Source organism: Empidonax traillii, unplaced genomic scaffold (assembly GCF_003031625.1).
Source record: "Empidonax traillii isolate 1590-97213 ecotype Southwest subspecies unplaced genomic scaffold, ASM303162v1 scaffold275:size1536655, whole genome shotgun sequence".
NCBI lineage: Eukaryota > Metazoa > Chordata > Aves > Passeriformes > Tyrannidae > Empidonax > Empidonax traillii.
In genome coordinates, this window is record NW_020955468.1 from 135,646 (window position 1) to 162,127 (window position 26,482).

At 40.6% G+C, this 26,482-nt stretch overlaps 1 protein-coding gene across 9 annotated transcripts in view; it reads left to right on the forward strand.

Moving 5' to 3' along the window:
• NRXN1 (neurexin 1) overlaps positions 1-26,482 on the forward strand; it is a 426,871-nt gene that overhangs the window by 129,021 nt on the left and 271,368 nt on the right. For 4 of the 9 annotated variants that reach the window (XM_027889912.1, XM_027889914.1, XM_027889915.1 and 1 more), the window contains exon 1: positions 14,846-15,956. The exons of 4 other annotated variants lie outside the window; for them this stretch is intronic. In XM_027889912.1, the coding sequence (XP_027745713.1) occupies positions 15,716-15,956 (241 nt within the window). In that variant the 5' untranslated portion in view covers positions 14,846-15,715. Of the gene's footprint in view, positions 1-14,843; positions 15,957-26,482 lie in introns of those variants that run through there. One more of the 9 variants, XM_027889911.1, reaches the window with a different exon arrangement.

The window sequence follows — 26,482 nt, forward strand, 5'->3', positions numbered from 1 at the left end:
AGTGACAATACGGATCAAAGAAAACTGTTACTTTGAAGAACAGTGGACAGGGAATTACTGACAAGAGTGTGTCCCGCTAAAAAGAAATTCAATAGTTATGATGATCTCTAATGAATTTAAAAAATGAGGGACAAATCTTGAGATACTTTACATACTAGCAAAAAGGCAAAGTCGTTTCTCCAAAGGGAGTTGCAGGCAGATTTGCTGGAGATTTCTCTCATTCGTCACATCACTGCAAATTACCAAGGAGAAAAACAGGAAATTACAAATACTGGGAGACTTGTCAAGGGTGTAACAGATGCAAATTTACAGAGACATAACTTTAGGAAGGGACAGAGTATTTCTGTTCCTTCCTATCCTCAGTAACAATAGATCATAACCCCGACCCTCTCGTGCTGAGACTACACTTTTATAGTACACACTATATACACTTTTATATACACTTTTTTAATATATACTTTTATAGCTCACAGCTATTGCAAGCAAATTTTACTCAAGCTTTAAATTGATATTTCGAAGTAAGCTCTTTCAATCATGTTTTAGTTAACTTTTGAAACTTTCATGGACACTTGTCCAAATCTGTTCACTGTGTGCTTCTTCATTTAGCACATGTAAGTGGCTGCATGTAAGTTCAATTAGGACACCGCAGTACTCAACTAGCTGAACCACTCAGGTTTACAGAGAAGTAAAATCATTTACAGGATGATGTTGAGAGTACTGTTCACTAAAATACCGTAATTCAGCAAAGAATTGATATGACTTGAAACTGGAAGTTTCAAGGCTAAATAACATGATTGAAATATCCTGTGAGAACAGACAATTTAATGAATACTTTTGAGACCACTGTGTCCAGGAGCATGACTGTTTAAATCTCGTGCATGTTACAGGTAATGGTAAATAAAATCATCCAACTTTAGGAGAGAAGGTCTAATCATGAAAATTTTTGTCAGTGTCAAAAGCTTGTAAATACACACATAGACAGATATACACACATGTATGTCAGCTAATAGTTCATGTATGACAGGCTATCCTTCCAAAAACAAAGTAGATGACACAACTTTCTTTTTTTCCTGCTCATCTAAAATATTTGTGCTTGATGCATTTTCCTCTTTCTTGAGTTCATTTGGACCAGTTTTATGATGTAGTAGAGGAATTTATGGTGCAGTGAAATTTGCTTTCTTATTCATTTGTTTCCTATTGGCCTACATAAGGTTGGTTATTCTCATTTTTATTTTCTATGAAATGCAACAAACAGGCAAATAGACCTGCCATCTCTAGTAACATCACATAGACAAAAAAAAAGGATGTTGATAAGAAATTTACTCCTACTTATTTCTGTACCAACATGGGCAAGTGGAGGCCTAGAGGAGAATATTTTTATTTCTGCAGTTTAACAATTTTCAGAACAAATGATTGCATTCAGGAGTCCTATTCATAGGAATATAAAGATGAAAGGAACTGCAGGACATAATCCCAGTCCTGAAGAGATAATAACTTATATTTGAATAGTTCTAGGAAGACTTGTGTCTATGCTGTTCTGAAATAATTCTAACAGTGGAGACTCCACCATCTTCTAGGTGATCTTTTATAGAGCTTCTCTATCCTTATTGTTGAGACGGTTTTTACAATATCTCTACCCTGAATATTAATTGCTGCAATTTATCACATTTCTTTTTGTCCTGTCCATCATTATGATTGAGAACAGGTGATTTCCTTATTCTTTGAAACAGCCTTTCATGCATTTGAAGGCTATTATCATGTTCAATCTCAGCTGTCTCCTTTCTAGCCTAATTCTTTCAAGCTTCATCCAAGTTCATGTTCTCTAGACTCTGATCATGGCGCTCTCCTCACATTTTCCTCAGTAGGCTCCTGTCTTCCTGGAGTGTAATGTCCAAATTTGTACCTGTATTCAGCTTCAGCTGAAGCTTTATTAATGTTGAGCTGAAGGGAAGAATTACTCCACATTTTTGCAGGCTATACTTGTGTTTGTACACTCCAATATGCTGTGAGCAGATGCCAACTCATGGTGTCACTCCATGTTCAAGCATGGAGACTCACATTAAACCTAGGCAACTAAAGAGAAAAGTACCCAACATTTTATCCTCCCACATATCTATTAGACAAATATGATAAATGTTAATTCAAGATTAATTGACTGAAAAGATATGCAAAAAACATCCTTTAGCTGTCTACCACAAGAGATTGGTGATCAACATTTACTAATTTCAGAGTGCTTGCCTAATTCCCTTCACCAACAACTGGAAATCTGATAATCTTTCTTATCAGGAGAGAAATATGCATTTCAGATTAATGGCCAGGTTTGTGTTAATGTTCTTGGTTTTCTCAGTCCTTGTGTTTATAGTCACTCAGGTCAGAAAATTTCCTAATGAGGTTTATGTGTCTATGGCTAAACATTGATAAAATGTCTGCTGATCTCATCACTGTGACCAAAAACCTCAGTGGTACAGTCCTTTTCCTATGAAGAGTTTAAATTAGAGATTCTAAATAAATTAACAAAAACTTAACTGTTGCTTACCACCTGGGTCTGTATTGACTAGTGACACAGGAATTCCCCACTGTTAGTCATATTTAAAATCAACATTTTCCTGAATTGTACTGAAAAGGAATAAGCAACCTTCTTCACATGCATAATTAGAATCTTCCTTCTGGAAAACTAATCTTGTGAATCTGCTTATTTCTGAGCTTCCTTAGCGGAAGGAAGTTTTTACTGTATTTCTTACATATTATAAATCTCCTTTGATGAAAAAAAAAAATGAAAGAAATGCAAACTAACAATGTTGCATTTTAGAGACAAAAAACAGTTTTCATATACTGAGTTGTATAATTGAAGCCCATCTTGACTAGAGAAGTTACTGTAGAAGCTTTTAAGGTTGTAAGCTATTTCCTCCTGTGCAATTCAATAGCTCGTTACCAGTTAAATATCATTATATTATACCATATATAGATCCAGTGTTCTGGAAGAATTCCACAAGAAGCAAATGCACTGGTGGGATATACTGTATAGCTAATGGATATTTATTTTAATGGCATAAACGTTGCTCTAAATCTCTTTCTGCATTAACGATAAATTGATCATTAGTGCGAAGTAGGTGAGAATTAAAAATGGCTTCTAATAATTTATAGCTCATATTGATTTTGCTGGAATGATTTAACACTAAGGTAGCATCCAGGTCTTTGGCTTCTGTAGATTCCATTCAGATCAATGGAATGTTTGCTGAAACCATCCAACAACCTGCCTTTCAGCTCCCACTTTGTGGCTTTCGACTACTGCATGTGTGTTGGAGCTCAAAAGTATGTGGCCACCTGAGCATTGCTCTTGCTGTAATTCATAAACCTTTGTGTGACTGCAGTTCTGGTGTAGACATTCGCTCTTATCTAAATGAGTGATGCTCATTGTCCCATGCAATGCAAGTGCAAATGCTGCTTTCTGCTATAATGGGAAGGTGAGAAACAGCGATCCTGGTCCAAATTTTGAGGTAGGTTATGTGATTGAAGGAAGGCAGGTCCCCCTTTTATTGCAACGAAATGTAGAGTACGTGCACTGTTAGGTACTCGATGTGCAGGCTATCCCTGTTAGATGCTCAATACAGAAGAGTTATCTCCTACACTTGACCTGTCGCAGGTGGTGTGCCCACATCTCGCACTGAGCTTTATTGCTGGTACTGTAGGTTTTAATCTAGCAGCAGTGATTAATATTTAGGGTAGAACTGTGTATTTTCATTAAAGCTACCTTAAAGGAACAAAGTAAATGGAAACTGAGATTCTTAGTACCCAGTATTGGAAATTTATATCATATCTAATCTCCCTTCAATACTTTTTTCCTTTCTCGAGTAGGAATTGAGTGAAAACAAGGTGAAGGCTTTCAAGGCATTACTTATGGTAGGAGTTCTATTGAGTAAAGTACCTTGATTTGAGCTATAAGAATTGACTAATTTTAGGTCTAGAGGTCATTCTGAAAAGAAGTATTCGAAAGATTTGTTCAATCCCAACTACAAAATTCATGACAAAGAAAAGGCATTTAATTTTTTTAAACTAAGCCCACAAAAATTATAAAAGGGAACATGATTTTAAAAAGGATTTTTTTTAAATTTGATTCTTTAATTTTAATAATGTTTCCTCTATTTTTCACTACAAATAATTTGAGACCATTTCATGTTGCCAAATTAAAAAATGAAAAGTGTTTAACTGGAAGTTTTTTCTTGGCTCCTTTGCTTTTGCTGCTTTATAAAGTGCTTTGATATCTCTGGATGAGAAGGACTACTAGTACTAAGCTTTTTTTAAACAAAGCAGCCACAGATCAGTAGCATACACTGTACCAATTCTGCTAACAAAACAACAGTTCTGTGAGAGGCAGGGATATGGAAAAAAAAAGTGATAATTCATATTATATGATTGTCTTCCTCCAGTGCATGGCATAATTCTGATTGAAATTACTGGCAGTACTTTGTGTGCATCAAAGGAAAAACAGCTCCAGGAACTGACATCCTGTGAAACGTGGAAGAGCTATTATTGGCTAGTGGTTCAATACGGTGGTTTTTGAAACCTTCCTAACAAAACCCATAAGCTTTTTCTGGGCAGTAATGCTCAACTCTCTAACCAAAGATGGTCAGCAGTGTACCCATCTTTTCCATTGAAATTTATGATAGTTTAGCAAGTGCAAAGACTTAAAGAGCAGGTTTCAGAGTGTAATCCTTTTTAGGGCCCCATTCTTCTCATTTTACTTGTCAGAAACAAAATTAGATCCAAGGGTGTTAAAGAAAGCTGCTAGCTTTCTAAGCCTTTAAAAATATCTATGCATTGCATATTTTTTCTCTGAGTACATCTTTTATTATGCACTGAAATAAATAGGTAAAATTAGGCAAGTTTTTTGATAGAGCCATAAAATTGCAGCTGAGAAGTCCTGGATTTTCTTTCCTGTTGCAACCTGTTTTTAAAGATAAGCTGGTTGTGACTCTTCATTTTAATTATATAGCAGGAGCTTTGTCTTAGCTAGGAAATTTTTAGATATAAGTCATTAAAAACTAAAACACAGGTATGAATAAAATTATTTTCTCTTTCCAATATCTTGATATTTTCAGCTATTATTTGCGTATATGCTAAGGAGAACAAGCTTGGTCTAACAAAGTTTCTTTATTTTGATAATGCTTTCCTGTACAAATAGTCCCTTTAAGCAAAGTTGATCAAATATTTACAGGATTCCCATTTATCTGCGTAAAAAAACTGAGGAAGGCCCATGCTTCATTATGGACACTATATTCATTATAAACATTGGCATTTATCATGAAATGATCTCAAAAGGCTTTAAACACAACATTGGCTTAAAAGTTGCACTGAATGTTCTTGTTACAGCTCTATAGATACAAACTTGTAGATGTAGGAGACTTAATCCTGCAATGTACTATTTAATAGTGCTGGAAGATTAAAGCCTTTAGAACCTTTCAGCACTGGTGTGAAGGGTGTAATTCTACCAAGCCTTACTCATGCAAATAACCTTTATCTTTGTGACTGTTAATATTGACCTAGTTTGTCACTTAGCCATTAAATGACAAATGCTTTGTAGGGATTTGTCCAAGAATTTTGAACTTCGAAATGCTGGGGCAGAGGCAGGTGTTGAACTTCCATCTTTTCCATACTACCAAAGTGTAGAATAATGGTTTAGAGGAGATTATAGTACATGACCTGATAGTCTAGTCAGGTATCACTACAAGAAGTAGTTAATATTAGAATGTCACTGGGTGAAGGACGTGTACTGTGCCAGTAAAATGTAGGTAACTGTACTTTTCTGAATGTTTCAACAGAGGTTTGTATATTTTTTTTTATATTAGAATCCCCTATATTTGTCCTTAAGAAAGGAACAGAACATATCATCAGATAGTCTCTCTCATTAAGTTAATTTTCTTTGGCTTCTGTAGTAGCTTAATTTTTCTTGCCCTAACCATAGGCCTGCTCAAAGAAGTACAACATAAAGGTTTTTATCTGTGTTATTGATTCGGTAGAAAGTGATGTGTTTGGGACTACTGGAGCTTCTCCAGTGACTGTTTATTTATATTGAGGGGGGGAAAAAATCAGTATTACTTGGAGAAAAATAACTAGAACTTTCATTTAACATTACAAAAAAGGGTATTGCTTAATCCCTGAAGTAGGAAATTGCTTTTCTTCATGATCCATTGCTTTCATACTGTTTCTGGCTGCTGGTGCTGAAGGAAAGAAAAACTATGTTCTCACTTTGTTTTCACTGTATCTATTTTCTTATCCTCTACTAAAAAAAGAAAAAAAAAAAAAAAAAGAGAGAGAAATTGGCTGCTAATTTGTTGTTGAAGTAAATAAAAGGAGAGGAGAGCTTGTGGATGAAAAGATCTTTTTGTGTCAAATGGGCGTTTGCAAATATGGAAGCAGAGCAAAACTTTATGTGGAAATCTTAAAAAAAAAAAAAAAAAGGAAATGAAGGATTTGAAGTAGTATATCAAAGCTGAAGTACATGAGCTATTGCTGTTCTTTGAGATGCCGTTACGGTTTTAAACCTAAATTCAGCAGCATGTTCCCAGAAGATGAATGTTGCTAAGGAATGATTTTTCTTGTGTTCTGATCTTGTACATATACAGAGAGAAAGAATATGGCAATTAAAAGCAAAAGGCATAGCTGGCTGAAAATGATGGTACCTTGATTCACCTTGCTTAAGACTCATTCTATTTTGTTAAAAGCACCTATTGTTTTGTTGCCTCTCTGCACTACAAAAATATAGTGTGTTACAGCTCAGTGCTGGAAAACACAAATGAACTGTAACCAAGAAATGATTATTTAACTTTGGAAGTTACATACTTAATTAATGATTCCCTGACATTGTCAGGACAGGTCACAGAATGCATTTTACAGTAATTATAAGTTACTAGCAGTGGTTTTAAATTTTCCCCTAAGAACAGCAGTAGAAGTTGTATTTTCTCTTTTCCTATCACTGGTGATTCCTGTTTCTTTTTTTAATCTGATTGCTTTTCTATTTTTTAATCCACTTAGTCTTGCAAATGATAATCAAAGGTTATGCCAGTAAAATAGCAGTTTGAATATAATTGAGATAGCAAGTTTTAGATACAGGTATGGCACAGAAGAGGTACATGTAGGTTTTATTTTGAGTTTTAGCTTGTGCTAACTATATGAAGAAAACAGCAAGACCACACCATATGTCCAATAAAAGCTTCATTAGAAAGGCATTAGTAGATTAATCCAACTTACTCTGTGGTTTATTTTATTTAGAATGTAATAAGGTAAGTTCATTAGTTTGCAGACTTAATGTTTTCTACTGTACTGCAAAGCAACCAGTAACAATTCCACTGAGACTCCACAGATCTCACTAACACCTGTCAAGATAAACACATGGCTCTCTAGGGGAATCACCTTGGCAACGCAACTGAGGGAATCTAGAAAAAAAAAATAAGTCTTTCACACACAAAAGAGTGTTACATGGTATAAACTTGATTAATGATTTTTCACATACCTCTGAGGTCATATATCTCTTTAAAGTAGAAAAAGAAAAGTCAAATCAATCTCTGAAGAACTAATATTTTGGAATGTACAATGCTGCATTTGAAATGTGTTTTAAAGAACTTTTTGGATGTAGAATAATTATGCAATTTGAATTGAGCCTCAGAAAGGCTGTCTGAGACCAGCAATTCAGTCTCCATCCCCCTAGGGCTAATATATTAGATTACAAGGATTATTGTAGTGGCAGTATTTGTGCCACTACATTTAAGATTATGTCAGCATTTCCATTTTAAACCTGTATGTTCAGAGGTTCATAACTCAGCTATAGGAAATTTGCTTGGCACTACAAATATGTTTTCTGCAAAATGGTGATGCTTTTTCTAGGGGGAAGGGTGGGATGGTGAGAAAGAAAGAAGCTTAAAGCTAAATAAGTATTTGGACATTTTAGAGTTATGAATGCCAAAAGTTAATGCTGTCTACTTACAACTCTGCTTTTTAAATTCAGTTATTTCTGCAGCTGACTTGTAACACTACCACTGCCTGGAGTCTAAAGAAATGTATTCCACTGGACAAATAGTATGCTGTACCTTATTCCTTTCTTTGTCAATATTGTTGCAGGACTAACACGTTCAGGGAAGGCAGGAGGTGGAACTCCACTGTACATCTTCTCCACCAAGGCCAGCAGGGTGGGGGGGTGTCATGTGGTGTTCGTGAGTCATAACGAGTGGCATCTTAGAAATCCTGTCAGGAAAACCTGCTTAAAAATGCACTCCTAACTTTAGGTACTACACAAACATCATTTAGGGTTCTCTCGGCTACCAGCAGGCTTCCCACCAAAAAAAAAAAAAAAAAAAAAAAAAGGGCAAGCAATCAATTTTGCCTTGCCTTGCCTTTAAACTCAATTTCTCCATTTTCTGGCTGTTGCACTATGAGTCTATTGTGAGCTTTGCCTTGACATGGCATTTAATATCTTAGTTATTGTGCATGGTAAACAATATCAAGAGCTGCAAACAACCCTATAACACACAACTTTTGTTATTTCTGGATGCCTTTATGCAAAGCCTATTTGTTCATACACTTAATATGCTTGTACTGGATACAAAAGAAAAAAATGCTGGGTTCTGTTATTGGCATTTATCATCGAACTTCTGGATGACTAATTTGCAACCTATTTTTGTGGTGGGCTTTTTTTTTTTTTTTTTTGTCCCTAGCTGGAGTATTTCCTGAGGAGTTCAAATCAGTAGCATTGAAGCTGTATCAGGGATCTCTGTTTTCTGCAGCAACGCAGTGCCAGTTCCTGCCGCAGCACTGGTACAGATCAGAGCCTCTTGCAGGTTCTGCAGCAGTCTAATTGCCCATAGAATTAACTGCTCATGCAATAGTCCTGAGAGAACATAACTACAGCCTGCCCTATTTGATACAGGACTACAAATCTCTTAAATGCCTCTATGTGTATACATCTGGATTTGGCCTTAATTCCTCTGACTTTACATTGGAGGGAAAGAGAGAACCTAACCAAAGTGTTAGAACCCTTTGTGCAAAGTTATACTGAAAAAAAAAAAAAAAAGAGAGAAAATATGAAATTAAGTGGCATCAGAGGAACAGGAGCCAGCAAAAGACAACACCCAGTGGATTGTGAGCCATCCTCCTCAAGACAGGCCAAACCAGGGCTAGCACAAATAAGGGTGGACAGATGTGGCAAAGTGCCCTGGTGGCTTAAGGACAAATCAGGGCTATTTCAGACCAAGAGGGACCTTCTTTTCAGAGACAAAATTCCCCGCTGGAAAATGTTCTCTACCAGCCACTTCTGTTCTAAATTGAAAGGATTTGGCTTATGGTTTCAATGAAATGAAACAAAATAAAAATCAGCTTGCTTTTGACAGCAAGGAATAGGGAGAAAGAGATTAATTTATACACACAGAGTCAAGAAACATTTATTATGAAGATTTAAGCCTATTTGGATGTACAGAAAGACTTACTAACTGTACCAGGATTTATTCTGAACTATCCATAGAGAGGGAATAGCTGCACTACAGAAAAAGCAGCCTAAGTATTTCAAGTGTAAACTCCCTTTTCTTACATGATCACCAAAATTTTGAATTTCTCTGTATTTTATGACTGCATAAATACTCCATCCATCCTCCTAGAATTATATTTTTTTTTACCTTCCAAGTCTGGAAGTATTTCATATGATAAAGTTTACTGGCTTAAAGTAAAGGGTTTCTGCCCTAGGTTATACAGGGTTAGGACACAAACTGGACATGGATGACAGGCCTTGTTTCAGTATCTTGCAATTCACTGGCTTTTGAAAGGAACATTGTCTGCTGTTTAAAAGAGGAAATTAAACATCTCCAAACATATAGTGTATAGGTCATTAAATTCAGCAGATTTTGTAGTGGTGAGAGGAAACATTAGCTTGACTGTTTTCTTCTCTAAGCCTTTATCTGTTAGATGGATAAATATAAATTCTGGCCTGCTTAACTGTAATCACAAAATATCCAGGTGTTTTCAAATGAAGTGAGATTCCAGAACTAGCAGTGGAGAGAAGCTGCAGTGTAAAACAGGTAGTGTGTTAAAGTTTTGCATAGTTAATTGAATAGTATTGCTGTAATACAGATAAATATTTGTCAACGTGTTTTGCTATATGAGTTTGCTAAACAGCACTCGAGCTTCAGAAGTTTAAGAGTGGATGTTGCAACACTAACTAGAGATAGCCAGAGAAGCCTGGTTGCATAAGGCGGCACTTAACCTAAAGAAGCCCTGAATTTAATTGACAAGTTCTGCTGGCCTAAGGCTTGGTCTGCACTTGTTTTGCTGGTGTTGCTGAAGTTGTCCATCTTAACTGATATAGCTGTACTGCTGTAGAGAGATATGGTCATACCAGCAATAAACATCTGATTTTATCTGAGGAAGGAATGTAAATTATCCTCATGGAAGTATTTTTTTGTTTGTATGAATCTTGTTTAGGAGCATTTAGTGTTTATAGGATAAACACCTAGAATAAATTAGGGAGCACTAAATACTAGAAGAAATTAGGGAAAGATGTGTTTTTACAGTTAAGGATATTCTTGCTCATAAACTTAGGAACCTACTGGTATTAACAGAGTTCATTTGGTAGAAATACCTTGATTAAAAGTCACATTTACTACCAATGTGACCTGCACGGGGTAAGTGTTAAGTGGGCTAACTTCACTGGGCTAAGTCCTTGAGATACTAAAAGCTACCTTGTGAACACTACAGTTTATTTTCACACTTTATTTGCTATGCTTACAATGGGACATTTATTTGTTTACACAAAGTCTTGTTTATTGCCTTCTTTTGTACCACTTCTGCCTTTTTTCAATGAACCTTCACAGACCACAATGTTGATTGTGTTGGGAGCACGTGATTCTGTGCCCTTGGGGAATGAAACCAGGTTATTTCAACTTCAGTTAGTCCTTAGCTAACAAAGATTCCCACTGTTATGTCAATAGGGCATAAAAAAGCATTTTAAATAAGAAATGCTGCTTACCATCGGTTTTCATAATGTTTACTTGCAGATGCTTTTACTTGTCATTAAAAAGCCTAACTCCAACTAAACTTAAACACCCAATTAAGCTTTTTAAAGAGAATCACAGAATAATGGAACCATCTAAGTTGAAAGAGACCTTTAAAATCATCATTAACCTAGCACTGCCAAATCTGCCACTAAACCATGTCCCCAGGTGCCATATAGAGTCTTGGAATTGTTTGGGTTGGAACAGACCTTAAAGATCATCTAGTTCCAACACCCCTGCCAGGAGCAGGGAAAGCTCCCAGGTTATAGACCAGGTTACTCTAAGCCTTATCCAGCCTGGTCTTGAACACTTCAAGGGATGGGGTATCCACAACTGCTATGGGCAACCTGTTCCAATGCCTCACCACCTTCACAATGAAGAATTTCTTCCCAGTATCTAATCTAAATCTCTACAAGTCTTTTAAATACCTCCAGGGATGGTTACTTAGCCACTTCCCTGGGCAGCCTCTTCCAATAATTGGCAACATTTGTGTTGTAGAAATTTTTCCAAATATGCAATCAAAACTTCCCCTGATGTGATTTGAGGCCATTTCCTCTTGTGCTATCACCTGTTACTTGAGAGAAGAGAATGACGCTCACCTACAACCTCCTTTAAAATAAAACATGCAAAAATTATAAGTATCTGACTACCAGGATTTCCTTCAAATTGGAAGGAAGTGCTAGCTGTAATCACAAAAACAAACAAACCAAAAAAAGAGCAAGAGAGGATTTTACTCCCTGGAATGTCCTTCTTTTGCCTTCCTCTCCCCCCCATATGCCTTTCATTTGCTTTCATACACACTTCCTTCTTCACCTTCCTGTTATTCTTTTAATTTTCAATCTTTTAATGATATTTTCTGAAAATTACTTCTCCCCATTCCTCACCCATGCATTGCATTCGTCCACCCTTTCTCCTCCCTGAAACCTGGATAGTCCCTGTCTTGTTTGTGGTTCAGAGTGCAGAGCCAGGAAAATGTCAAATGTTATTAAAATTAGAGCTACTACATCCAAGGTGCTCAGCACATTGCCAGATCCAAAAAGGGATGCCTACTTAAGCGGCAGTGGCCTCGTTCAGATTTTAATAGGGTATTTAAAGAAGAGTTAGATGCCTAAATAGCTTTGTGAAGATTGGCCTCTGTGTCCTCAATTCTTGGTTTGGATACATAGCAGCAAAACAATCCATTAATTTAACAGTCCCTAAGTAGTGTTTAACATCATAATGTAACACCTAAAAGTGACCCATTATAATCTATTTGATGAAAAAAACTTCTCTAAGTAGCCTCCAAGCAGAAGCTTAAACTAGGAACTTTAGTGGCAGTTATGTGTGCGTGCTGCATAAATAGTACCCATTTAATAAAGTCAGGTACTTAAACAACCCTTTTATATTCAGTAAAATATTAAATTAAGTACCTTGGAGGTACCTAAACATTTTACTCATTTGTCCCTGGTATTTAAGCTCTTTAGGCCTCCCTGACACAATAGATGGCAGACGGAGCAAGAATTTGGATTATAGTGCTCAAACTACAAACATATTCCAGCAACACAGAGAAGAGTGCTTACACAAAGCTCTATTTAATCCTAAGTGTGTCTTCAACCAAAGTTGAATATACAGTACTCAGGCTGGAAGAGATCTATGGAAAACCTCCCTTGCAAGGTTACACCTACTGGGAATCCCTCAATGGGGAGCAAGCCATGTTTTTCTGGATGCCAGCAGGGAAACTCCCACTGTAAAGTAGCACAATACAGCTCTTGATGGCGGCCTTAGAACAGCCCAGCAAAAGTTACGTCTATACAGGACTTGCCAACCGAAATTGTATCTGAACAACTGCGCTACCAACTGTATCGTTACACGGTTGGCAACACCGACTTCCTATTTCAGGGAAGTGATAACAATTTTAAGTTCCTCGTCTGTAAGATGTCTAGAATCATTAAGAACAGCCGGTTAACAACTGCCTGTTTCTAAAACGGCAGCAACATGTGAACGATTTACTGAAAAACTGGTTCCAGTGACTGAAATATTTTGTTTCCTGAGTCAGATTGATAGAAAACCTAGAGGTATTTATGGATGAAATTTCTAAAACACATTACTTGCGTGAACAGGAAACATATATAGAGGGTTTTAATTTCATAAGAGCTGGCAAATCCAGGCTGACGTTTCTTTAAGGTTTCATTCTTTTTTTTCTTCTTTCCTTAAGTCCAAAACTTACGAGAATTTATTGTCTTCTATTTTTTAGGAGGTGACAGTGCATGGCAGTTGCAAGCTGATAGTTTGGAAAATTGGTGTTTCTTCTTTTTCACCGAGGCTTTTTGAGACAGGTTGGAAGGGTCACTGACTCCTTCATAAGCTGCTTCTCCCTGTGGCGAGCCGGGGGTGTTACAGGATAACCCGCCTCCTCGCAGAAGCACTCCCCCGGGCCGGGGCGCGTTGCGGTCTCGGCGAGGGGAGCCTCTGCCTCCTGCGCCCCTGCGGGCTTCCTCCGACTGCGTGTCTGCCCTTCCAGGCAGCGCAGAAAGGGCTCGGACACTCCGCCTGATGCTTTCCTCGCTGCGTTAAAGTCTTGTTACAATTTACCGCGGCGTCTTGGCAAAACTTTGAGTACGCGGCGAAGGCTGCTTTGCGGTGCGTCCAGGTGGGCAGGGGTGTGACCAGCACCGCCCCCGGGGCAGGGCAGGAGCTGTCACTTGCTCGCCCCTGCTCAGGGGCTTTGGGGTCTTTTCACCCCGCCACGACCCGGCGGTGAAGGGCGTTTCTCTCGCCGGGGGGAGCAATCCGCCCTGGGCTGAGCAGAGCTGGAGTGAAACGCCTTTCTCCCTCCTCAGCCTACGCAGCTCAGTAAAGGTTTTGACTTCCCTTCGCATCCGCGTGAATTAGCGCCTCAGCAATTTGCAGCGGTTTCGTTTAAATTAACGCGAAATGTATAAAAAAACCATTCTCACGCCCACCGCTCGCCCTCTCGCTTTCACGCATCCGCACCCCGCACCCATGATCTCATGCTGCTGAAGGCATGGCACAAGATCTACGGCAGGCTGGGAGCGGGGGAGGGAGGGAGGGAGGGATGGAGAGGGAGGAGGGCCGGGAGTGTGCGGCTCGCACACCCTGCTGTGCCCAGGTGCGGTACTGCAGGAGCTGCGCCTCCGCGCCCGGCTCCGGGGGGCGCAGGACCTGCCGGGGGGTGATAGGTTTTCCCTTTGAATACCGACCCTTGCTTTTAAACGTGACATCTCCCACCCTCGGCTTTGTGTGTGTGTGTATGTGTGAGGGGGCAGAGCAGCTCTCCCTCCTGTTTTCAGGGTGGACGTGGGGCAATCGCCGCGGCGGGGCTCCGCACCCGGAGGGCGAAGCGGGAGCTGCAGGCGCCGCCCTGCAGCTGCGTGGGGAACGGGGGGGGCTCAGCCCAGAAAGGCTTTTTTCAGCCCAGTTTGCGGCCGCGTCTGCGGTGGGCGGCCGAGGTGCGGTAGTTGAGTGGTGCCGGAGAAAATCCCGGTAACTCTTTGTTTGGCGCCGTGTGTGTAATTACCGGATAATCACAGCCGGCGCTCGAATAGACAGAGGGAAACATCGGATGGGCGAAGTTTAGGCCAGTTAAAAGACCCGAATCCGTTCTTTTTAAGATGAAAGTGGGTTTTCAAGACACTGGTATCTCTGAACTATCGGAGGAGGGGAAATGCTCCCGCTGTGCTGCTGACTCCGCGGCGCGGGTGGGTGGCGGGTGGGGAAGAGCGGCGTGTGTGTGTGTGTATGTGTGTGTGTGTGTCCCCTCCGCACCGCCCGAGCCGTGTTCTGGCAGTGCGCGGCTCCCGAAAGGCTGAGGAGAGGCAGCGCGACTGTGTGGGAGCTGAACTCAGCCTCCCTCTTTAACATAGGCTCGTCCTCTGCATTGCATCCAAGCCTCAGCGATTTGCTGTTCGGAGACTGCAGATTTGCATAGCCCTGCTCCTTGCAAGCATGCTTATTTTTATTTTTATTTTTTTCCCAGCTTCTTTCATAAGGGTGCACTATTCTCCCTGAAAACATCCTCGGGTATTACTGTCAATAGCCAGACCATTGAGATTGCCGGAGCAGCCTGATTATTGTCTGGCGACGTGTGCGAGTGTGTGTGTGTGTGTGTGTGTGTGTGCGAGTGTGAGTGTGTGTGCGCTCCGGGAGAGAGCTCTCTCGGTGAGGGCTCACCAGTTTGGAGATGAATGGAGGGAAGAGCAGCAGTTTGATTTTTCTCTGCTTTCCCAGCGCTGGCTGATGGAGTGGCATCCCCTTTTTTCTTTTTTAGCAGAAATGTGGCATGATTGGCTACACTGTGGATTACTGAGGATGGGGGAATGCTTGGCACTCTCGTAGCCCTTGCAACTGTGGAGTATTGTTAATGAGCACCAGCCCCGCGAAAGCTGAAACTAGCGATTGTTCGGGCGCGGGGCTTTTCCCCTCTTGCACCTCTTTGCGAAGGCTCTGAACTGCCTGGATTCTCTGCCTCTGACTATGTCTTGGATTGTTTTGGGTAGAAGAAGACCTGGAGAAAAGGATCCTCATAGGCTTTCCCAAAGGGAAGAGATGGCTCGCCTGGTGCGGTGAGCTGCAGCCAGCGCCGTGTGCGTGTGTGCGAGCGCCTCTGCCCAAAGTTTGCCTCCGTTGCTGTGGCTGCTGCTCCTCCCGAGGACGCCGCCGGCCGGCTCGCCGCGCATCGGAGGATGGGGGGGCTCCTTAGGGGCAGCCCGGAGCCGGGACCCGCCAGCAGCGGCAGCAGCAGCGCCGGCGGCCGCTTGGCCCTGCTCTGGATAGTCCCGCTCACTCTCAGCGGCCTCCTTGGGGTGGCGTGGGGCGCCTCCAGTTTGGGCGCTCACCACATTCACCATTTCCACGGCAGCAGCAAACATCATTCAGTGCCTATCGCTATCTACAGGTCACCGGCTTCCTTGCGAGGCGGACACGGTGGGTTCGGACGCCGCTCGGTGCCCCGCGCGGTCGGTGTGCGCCGTCCCGCAGAGGTCAGGCGTGGGCTGCGGGACCCCGCGGGCCGGGGCTACCGCCAAGCTCGGTGGGAGGAAGAGGAACGCGGCGGGGAGGCGGGAGAAGGGCTGGGCTGCGGGGCCGGTTCTCGCCGGGAGCCCCGTCGGGAGAGGTGCGGGCCCGTCCCGCCTCTCCCGGCTCGGGGACCAGGAGCCGCTGGCGGGGCGGGGGACTGGGGCGTGCGAGGGGCGCTGCCGGGGCCTCCCGGGGTCACCGGGCATCCCCTGGGGCCGGCGACGTGCCCGTGCTGTGCGCCCCGAGGGGTCCCTGCGGGGCAAGCGGCGGAGGGGAGGATCTCCCGCACCCCGCCGCTCCCCGCCCCGCCGCAGAAGGAGCCGCCTGGATAGCCCAGCCCGGTGGCGCCTCCGTCGCTCAGAGACGTGGCCCCCGGGTGGGAGCGCCTTGGCAGCGCCGGCCCTTGGCCCCCCCGTTGCCGCCCGTGGCCCTGCCCCAGCCCGGGGACACACGCTCGGGAGCAAGCCGCCCCCACGGCGGGAGGCAGGGCAGGGCAGGGCGCCCGGGGACCCCGGCGCGGAGCGAGGGGAGGGGAGGGAGCCGGTGCGTTGCTTAAAACCGCTGGTGATGGTCGTGCTCCTTCCAGTTCGTTACCTTGGTCGAAAGTCGATGAACCTAAAGCAAAGGTCAGCTCATTATGCGGGAGATCGGGGAAGCAGTAGGCGCTTCGACACTGAGGAAGTGAAGTGATGCCCTCCGTGGCGGGCAGCAAAGGGATGGAGATGAAATTCTTTAGAGGCGCAAATACATTTTGCTTAAGAATGACAGTGCTCCGGTACTTAGTTTCTGAAGTGACAGGAAGCTGCTTCAGTGCCCTTTGAAGAGCTCTGTGCGGTTCTTCCCTTTCTTTTTGCACGCATACTTATGAGGACCTGCACATCAATACACGAAGAATAGGTGTGCATATATATGCTCGACAGTACCAAAAGCTGTGAAAGAAAACGAAGCGCCAGACTGTGTTTTAAGGATTTAAGCCTCCCTTTGTCTCTGAGGGAGGAAAAGAAAGATAAAGAAACCCCCTTGTTGGCTTCTGATTAGATTATACAGCTTCGTTCTTCTTCATTTTCTCATCTTGCCTTGCTTCATTTGCGCGATCATGCGATGTAATTTACAAGCTTTGCAAAGTAGAAACCAGATCTTGTGCTTAACCTTTGCTTCTCTGTGCAAGATGACCTAGTTGCAGGCACAAGGTAGTACGATTATTGGAAATTTTTTTCAGTGATTAACAATGCTGGTGTTAGTGGAAACGGTAGCATTGTTTACCTGAGAATTCCCACTCTGTGCTAAGTACACTCTAATACGTAACTGCTAGAAAAGACAGAGTGCATAGAAATCTCTTTTCATATGCATTTTGCTTTTTTTTTTTTTTCTTCTTTTTTTAAGTTATATGTCTGGTCTAATTAAAAAAAAAAAAAAAAAACAAACAAAACCCAACCAAAACTAACTGAGAAATTCAGGCCACCACTCTTCTCTGTAGTGCACTGAGACGGTGCAAGATTGAGAATGCTGGTGGTTCAGTACTGTATGTGCAAAAGTGGAAAATTAAAGATGTTTGTGTGTTCACATATATGTATATGCTTATTATTCTTTCAATTTCTGCCCGTATGGCAATATCATTTAGAGGCTTGCTATTCATTTGAAGGAACACTAAAAGGATGAGGGGGGAAAAGAAACGTGATTGTGGAGGTATCAGCTATGATTCCTTAGAAAGCACTTTAAAATCACACCTTTTGCCAGTTGTTAAAAAAATTACCTTAGGTCCAGTCAAAGGGTGATGCTGTAAAAAGGCAGCTTTCTCGGGAGAAATAAGTCTTGTTGAAGAAAATGAAAGGTGAGGTGGTGGAGCTGTCACTTAAGGACTTAATAGGGAAGTCCAGGAGCCTCTCCAGAAGTTAGGTAGCTGATTTTATGAAAAGAAGGATGTTCCATGTCATAAGAAGGCATTTCAGAACATTTACTTGATGACTCTAAATGTCTTTTCTGTGTTTATGAGAAATTTTGCTATCTGACAGCATTTTAAAACATTTAATTCCTTTCATTATTAATTCTTCAGAGAGGTGTTCCCATTTGTTTCTCTAAGCCTGACAGAAGCATTTCTCTTTCCGGCTAAGCAGGGTTGGACACAGGTCCTTTGGAGCCCATCACTGCATTTCTAAGCATCAGTCAGAGGGAACTGGGTGAGGAGTGGGAGGGGCAGAGTGTTTGTTCCTTACCTACCCTTCTCTGGTGTCCTCAGCCTCTGCTGGCTTAGTCAGATGAGAGTGAGAATTTGATTCTCAGGCTTGTATCCTTCAGCATTAGCTCCATTCAGTTTTGCAGTTACTTTTTTTCTAGTCTAATACCTTTGTATGTGAACGTTGCAGTCTTTTTGGTGACCTCATATCAGCTTTTTTGTTACTTTGTCAGATTTTTGCAGCATCATACCTGCTAAAAGTGGAAAAAAGCTTTTAGGGCAAGTCAATTAGTCAATCGTAAATGAAAGCATTGCTCTCTAATATTGTGAATTAGAAGTGTCATAGGAAGGAGAAATGATCACTTTGTTCAGGCACTCAGTAAATGTCACTACAGTCCACAGACATCCACACCCTTCTCCTTTACTCCTGCACCAGCTAGCCCTGACAACCCCATCCTCTCGGGTTTAATTTTTATTTTTCAGTTTTCCTTGAGCCAACCCAATTCCAGCTAGTAGCATAAGCAAAGCCAAAAGCCCAGCACGGCTGGATTTTTTCCACTTCTTTTGAAACACCAAACCACAGTCTTACTGCTAACACTCTTGTGAGGTAATTTTGCTGGGATTTTGCTTAGCAGTATGATACCATGTGGTTTCAGTGGACAGTATTGTGCCTCACAGAGACATAAACAGAATTCAAAAGAAGCAATTATCTCACAGTATTAAACAAAAAGTAGTTCAACACACAGTTTTTTAATATACTAAAAGTAAAAATTAAACATCATTCAAGCTTGACCAAATGATTTTTCAGTTTTGTTTTCTGATTCTCATTATACTCAGAGAGATGGAAGATGGGTGAAAGATTTCAAAGTTTAATCACAAGAAGGGATAAGAAAATAATTCTGTGGATTGTGACATCAGCAATGTAAAGAGAAGTATGGGGAAGTAAGAGACAGACTAATGTTCACAAGTCCTGTGCTGCTCAGTGCTCACCAGTGGTCTCTGTAACATGTGGGGTGTTTGATGAATTATGACAATGTCTCCTTGATCCATTTAAGAAGGTAGCTATTGCTTTTGTTGTAGCTGTGTCTACCATGAAGTCTTTTTTTTCCTTTTTTTTGGTTAAAGTAGATAGAGTAGTTCATACTGCAGCACTTCTAGATTACAAAAGCATGGATGGTCCATGAAAAAGCCCATAGAAAACGAAAGGGATTGTAACTTTCTTAGTAACTTTAAATGAGGAAAGGCTGTTTCTTTAAGAATCCAGGAACATGAAGGATCATATGTGAAGGGAAAATTGCATGTTAAATAAGTTAAAGTGTAGCCATATTGATGGCCATCCTTCCTGCAAACACCTTTTTGGTCTCTACTGGGCTAGACCTTTTATGACCCCAAAATTCCTCATTCAATTACCAAATGACAAGCACAGTGTGTCCATTTCTTCTGGCTGTTTCTTCTTTCTGTGCTTACAGGATCTTGTTTGGGCTGTTTTCTGATGAAAACAATTTGATTCTAGGTTTATAAAATCTGCCACAGTAGGAGCTAGAAGTGAATAACAAAATCTACATGTTGGTAGGGTATGTTCATGTGCTTGCAAAGAAAAGGCAAAAATGGGAAGGGAACAGGACTCACATGCTCATGGGCAGAACAGAAAAAGCTGAACAGTATGTGTTCTGAGTGAACATGGTGCCAGAAGGGATTTGATTCACTGAGGTCTATGACCAAGATGTAAGCAAATGGTTTAGAGGGAGCAGAGGCAGTCTGAATTAGAGAGAACAGGGTACTGGGAGCACTTACTAGGAAAGTGGTAGTTTGGGGTGGGGTAGTTCTAGGGGCCTTTGTTGAGGAACACAAAGTAGAAGGGTTTAAGAGCTTGAGCTTCATCAGAAAAATTCCTGAGTAGGAAGAAGAGTTTGTGGAAAATGAGAGTTTTGAGGAATAAAAATTAACATGTTTTGGAGATGAGAGCTGAGGATGATGTGTTATCTCAGCACATCCCCTCCTACGGTATTTTCTATCCAGAATGTGATGTGGCAACAGGGACATGCATATTGATCTCCCACTTCTGAAGTAGGCCAGCTTCCTCCACTCTCTGCTTTACCATTGTTGCTGAAGCTCACATGCACCTGGTTCATCCACACTATGTCCGTTTAGAGAGAATTCTTTAGCAGAATCACCTGCTCACCATTACTGGCGTACCTGACAGCAAGCTGGATCAGGCAGTCCTTGTTCAGCAAAGATGCCTGTTGAACTCCGCAGGAGTTTTCAACAAATAAAAACAGCAGGACCAGAATTGCAACACTGCAGTGAAATAATTTATATCACTGTTGTGCAAAATACGACCAAAACATCTTTGAAAGATGTGTGTATGATGTATAAAAGCATTTCATTTCTGGAAGAAAAAAGAACTTATCAGTGTAGGTAAGAATAATTTCATGGCCTTTTACTGCTTTTTTTTAATATACTGGAATTACTATTTCTGCATATAATGACAATAAACCAAATAGTTTTAGGGATTAGGGTAAATGAAATGGTATTTCTTGGTTACAATGTGCTTATGTTGCAGAAAAGGGTTATATTTTGATTAAAACATGAAATGTAAATGTTTCCAGATGTTCAAGCATTGTTACTCAGTGTGATGTAGAGGTAGAAGTGAAAAAGTCTCATTTTCATCTTACAATTGCCTTTTTCAATTTTTTTCCCAAACTTCTTTGTATATCACAATCTTTTTAAATGTCTGCTTTTCATTCATTTATTTCCAAATATGTACTAGTTCTCCTGCTCTGAAATTTTTACACACTGAGACATTTTCACGTTTTAAACTGTAAAGCACAGCAGCTTTCTCAGTGTCTTTAAATTATATAAATTTTATATCCCTGTTCAAAATTTCCAATATGCTCCATCAGTTGTTATCCCCATCAACTGCCAAAGTATTAACATCAGTTGGAATAAAATGAATAACAAAGCAATTTCAGTCAGCATAGTGGTTAATTGGCTGTGCAGTTGGATATGCATATTAGGAAGTTGGGTTTCTATATTATTATTTCTGTCAGTATGGCTTGTCAAAGAGGCAGACAGTCTTCAGCAATATTGCGGACAGTCTGGAGTACTGTAATCAAAAGTGGATTGTTGCTCATGGATTTCTGATAAGCATCTTTATACAAGCCCCTCTGCCTTGGTACATGCATAGCTATTGATTGACTGGGGTGCCTTTACAAGAGCTAAATAAATAACAACACTGTGTTGTCACTTATCAGCAATACCACTTTCTCCTCAGCCTGTGGTAACTATGTTTTTCTAGATTTAAAGCATGTTCTATTGTCTTTTAATCAAATACTCTTTGAAATCAGTTATCAGAAGAAATTAATTTAGCATACAATGCAGTGTACTTCCTGCTGTTTCTAATTTTCAAAGATGGATTTTTTTCTGATAGTAGAAGTTGACTTGGCTTTAAGGGAAATTTCCTTCTGTCTCTTCACTTTACTCCAAAGGAGAACTCTGTAGACAAAAACTGCTATGCCCAGTGTGCATAAGCGCAAACAATTCTACAGTCCTAATATTTTGTCACTTTTCTTACACAGATGGCCATTACTATGATTAAGCACAAGATAATATGCTTGATTATTGTATTTTCAATGGATCATGTAATGTAGTTCACTGAAGTTTATCTTTTGTCTTCTCCTTGGACAAACCTTGCAATAGTTCTTAACCTTTCTGAGTAATCAGGATGACATTACTGACCTCTTTCATTTCTTTCCCCAGATTCAGTTAATTTATTGCTCTGCTATTAAGTTTGATGTCCTCAGGTCTGTCACAGTATCTGTAATGCATTTTTCTAAGCTAACAACTTTCTTTCTAATTTGTAAATACAGTGTAGACAGAGCTGATAGATCTCACTGTGATAATAAGCTGACTTGTGAATGTAGCTGTGATTATAAGTAGAATGGAACAGCTTGATTTGATGAAGAAAAGTTTATTACAAATAAAAACACTGTTCTATAAAGTTAAAAGTAACAAACATAAAGAAGAGAGGCCATGTACTTGCCATCATTTAGACATTGTTTTCCTTCTGAATAGCTACATGGACGTCTGGAAGTACTTTCCCCACCTCTTTCTCATAACTTTGTATGCATGTGCATGAACACTCATACATATCACAGATGTTTCCTCATAATGAGAAAGTGGCCATAGTGGTAAGTTGAAAAAGAGAGCATTTCTCTAAGAGTTGAAAATGTTGAAAAACTAGTCAGTGACAGTATTCATTAACCACAGAAGTAATTGATCAGAACAACAAAATTTAATTATTCCCTTTCCCCTTAGTTGACAGAAAAAAGGAGCCAGTGAAATAACGTAGGAAAGGAGGAGGGAAGAAGTAGTGCTGCTGGATGTCAGTGTAAGACTGGGATAAGGTAGGGGGAATGCCATGCTTAGGAGCAGTTGCTGTCTCTGGCCCACGATTACTGAATCAGGGTAGAAAAATGGTTTTGAATTTCTTTAAGCTCTAAACTGGCCCAATGCACCACAATAGCCCAGATTAAGGGTATGACTGGCACATGCACTGTAGGTAGCATAAGAGTCAAAAAGCTTTATTTCTGGGGCTTGGTTGGTAAAAAAAAAAAAAAAGTACAGTAGGTACATGGTATCTGTGATTCTGAATCTCAGAAAGCCAGAGAAGGTTGAAGTTGAGGCAGGTTTTATCTGAAAGGGTGAGGAATGTGCATGGTCTTTTTTTGTTGTTGTTCTACATATTTGAACTGTAAATGGCACAATGGCGAGTCTTCATTTAATATATGTAGATAGGTGTTTCCTGAAGAGCTTACTGATTTGTTCAGATCGTTCTGGCGTTCTGGGGCCATATAGGGGGATGCCCTCAGACACCTACTCAAAAATGACAGTAGTGTTAACTCTTTGTTTAGGTCTCTTTTACTGCAGCTGTATATGCAAAGAAATGCCAATATGCTTCTAAAGCAAGTTGACTGCTTTCTAAATATGTTCTTTTATCCCTGCATATCTGCAGCTGAATTAGGGATTCTCTAATTTACTTCATTAATTCAGCTCATCTGCATTTGTAAAATAAGGAACAGAGAATGACTAGACTTGGAGAAATTTCAAAAAACATGACAAACCTTCTCTACCTTGAAGAAGAGTCAGATGTTGTCTTAATGAATGTTTGCATTGCTGAATCACTGGAGCTGGTTGACTTTCTCAGTGACAGCAGCTCTAGAGCACTGGGAAGTAGGTAGGTAGGAGATAAGGAGAAATGGCCATGGGCTTCCCTGGCTGACAAGTGGAGATGAAATGTGAAGGAACAGAGTGCTAAAACAGGCACTGTTTCTAATCATTGACCTAGGCCTGATTTGATTTTATTGAGGTCAAGCCTAAAATTTCCAGTGGATGACCTGATCTGTTCTGCCTCTGTCAGATACAGTGTGTCTCAAGCACACAACACTTTTGCCGTGGTCCCCCTCACTAAAACAATGCGGCTTAAACTGTTAACAAAATATTGCAAATAATAATGCAAACACATGTATTTTAAAAATAGGTTTGGTGCAGTTAGTGGATGTGTTCACGTTATTTCACATGACAAGGATTATGAGGGAGCTTTTAGCGAATATAATAAATTGCCATATTTATGGAAAACATATGAGCATGAATTGAATCATGCCGTTATTTTGGGTTTGGATATTCAGTGCCCACAGAGAGGAGTTTAGAAGTTGTGACAAAACAACAGATGTGAGATTAGCCCCTTTGGCTGTGTCTAAATGGATGCGTCCTAAAATCTTGGTGTCCCAGTTGGTCAGAACATGCTGTGGCTCCCATCCAAGCCCCATCCTTCCACTCATCCTCTTCTCAGGCTGGCTTGTGTTTGCAGTGTGCCTTGCTGTGGATTTTAAATCTGCCTGGGGCATGCACCCCAACCCTGGCATTCAGAGCAGCTCTCAAATACTGTGTTTGATTATTCTAAAAAAAAAAAAAAAAATAGAAATGCTGTGAATGTCCTTCTTCCTAAATAATCTGCTATATAAAGAGAAGTTAAATAAAACATTATATGTGCAAAGAAAGGTGAGTGTGAAGACTATAATTATCTTATTATTGAAAGTTTTTGCAAGCAACTTTTTATTGCTTGGAAATTCTATGGAAGTTGCAGGAGTATGACTGTTCCCTTTATCAATTAGAAGACTTTATTTTTCAAGTCCTGTAAAGAAACATGAAATAGAGATTTGTTAGAAATTGTTATCCAGCAGCTGTTGTGTATGAGGGGACATAGGCCAAATTACCATTTTGAGTGTGCTGACTTCTAATAGGAAACCAGTCATTCACTAAGATTGAAGCAAGAGCAATTTTTATGATGATGATTTTTAACTTTTGTAGAAATCTTCTCACGTTAGTTCATAAAGCTTGCTTTTCATCACTCAGCATGATCTGACAGCTTTAGCTGTTGTCTGATGTAAATATAGTAAAATACACTGTATAGCATTTAGAGGGAGAAGCTGGTGAAGAAAGAATAGTAGCAATGTTATTTTGCAGCAACAACAGCAAAAACAAACATCTCATTTTGAAATGTTTGACTTTCTCACTGTGCAAGACACAGCAAAACTCTAGTTAAGTATGCAGATAAGGGAAGTTACCGGTCTGCTAAGAACAGCAGTCTGTAAGTACCTAACCCAGACACTTAAATTTCAGTAGCTGGCAGTGATTTTGCGAGTTATATGATTATCTAAATGAAAACACAGTTCCCACCTAAGTGTGCAGGAGCTTAGCTTCAAAGAGCCTGAGGTCAGAAAAGGTAAATAACTAAACTGGGGAAAATAAGTGATGTATCTGCTAGATATCAATAGAAGCAGTCACTTTAGATATGGCAGTTGTTAATGCTGATATAAATTGCAAGTGACTCACCTGAAGATTCCTGAGATCCTATCTATTCATTGTTCTCGGAGGATAGAATTTGTGCATCAGGGAATTTATGCCTCACATTTAGGGAAGGTGGATTTCAGTGCAATCAATGTATATTATATTACTTTTTTTTGACCCTTAGACTATGGACAACTAACAGTATTTCAGTACAGGGTCACTGCTCATCCTAATCTGGTCATAGCAAGTGTGGTGTGAGTAAATGAATATGTCCGGATTTTGCCAGTATTTTGTGTTTGTTTCAAGTCATTAACTTGATTTCAACTCGCTGTTTGATAATCACTCTCTCCCTATTTCCTTTTTCCAAAAGTAATTACTTAAACTGGAAGAAAAACTAAAAAAGAAATAATTATATGTAATCTATGAATATATTTGCATGTGCATATAGTGTGTGGTGGTACTCTTGTCCTCTGTAGGGGTCAGTTAACTGCCAAAGTACAGTTTGGAGGAAAACAGAAAATCAGAGGGAGAGAAGGAGCAGTCATCATTGCTAAATGAGCCTTAGTGTAAATGAGTTCAACTTAAAAAAATCCCTGTTTCTAACTGTCATGTCAAAAAGTGGCATACATACATTAACCCTTGTCCTTCTTATGCACTGGTGTCTCTCCAGCACTACTGCCTGTCTTGGCAAGAGGCTCGTCTGGAATGGTTATTCCTGTTTCACAGAGAGGAGCTGAAACACAGGGCATCAGCTTTGCATTCCTTCCCTCTTGAATGATTCAAAGAAATCACACAGTGGTCAGATTGGCCACCTGAAAAATTCCCTCTATGTCTTTTGTGCACTTGCCCGTGATGTAAGAGACGGATCTGGGGCATGGCCAGAGTGTGTAACACTCTGTTGTCAACTGGCATAGCTTAAAGCTGATCCCATGCTGGTTCAGCGTATGCCATGCCTCAGTCATCCCTCCGTAAGCAATTCATTGGGCAGTGCTTTCCCCACCGCTGCGTGTCAAACAAAAAGCAGCACAGCAGAGGTTAAGGATTATTCTGTTCAGCCTTTGCTTTTGCTTGTTAATGAATAGACATCCGGTTTACTTCAGGAGCACACACAGCTTTACCTACCTAAATGTGACAAGCATATAAGCATAAGTCACAGAGCAGCCTGAAATGGGAAAAGGAATTAAACAAAGATTCAACGAGTTCTGTATTGCTGTTTCATTCTATTGTGTTGTACCAATACTACGATCTAGGACCATTAAAATAACGTGCTAGTTACTGAGCAAATACCATTCTTCCTTCCTTTGCTGTGTACGTCATACTGCGGGATTCATAGGACTGATATGTGGAAGAAAAAATAGAAAAAGGGGGATGCAAAGGCATGGGAAAGGGGAAGGAGAGAAGGAAAATGGGT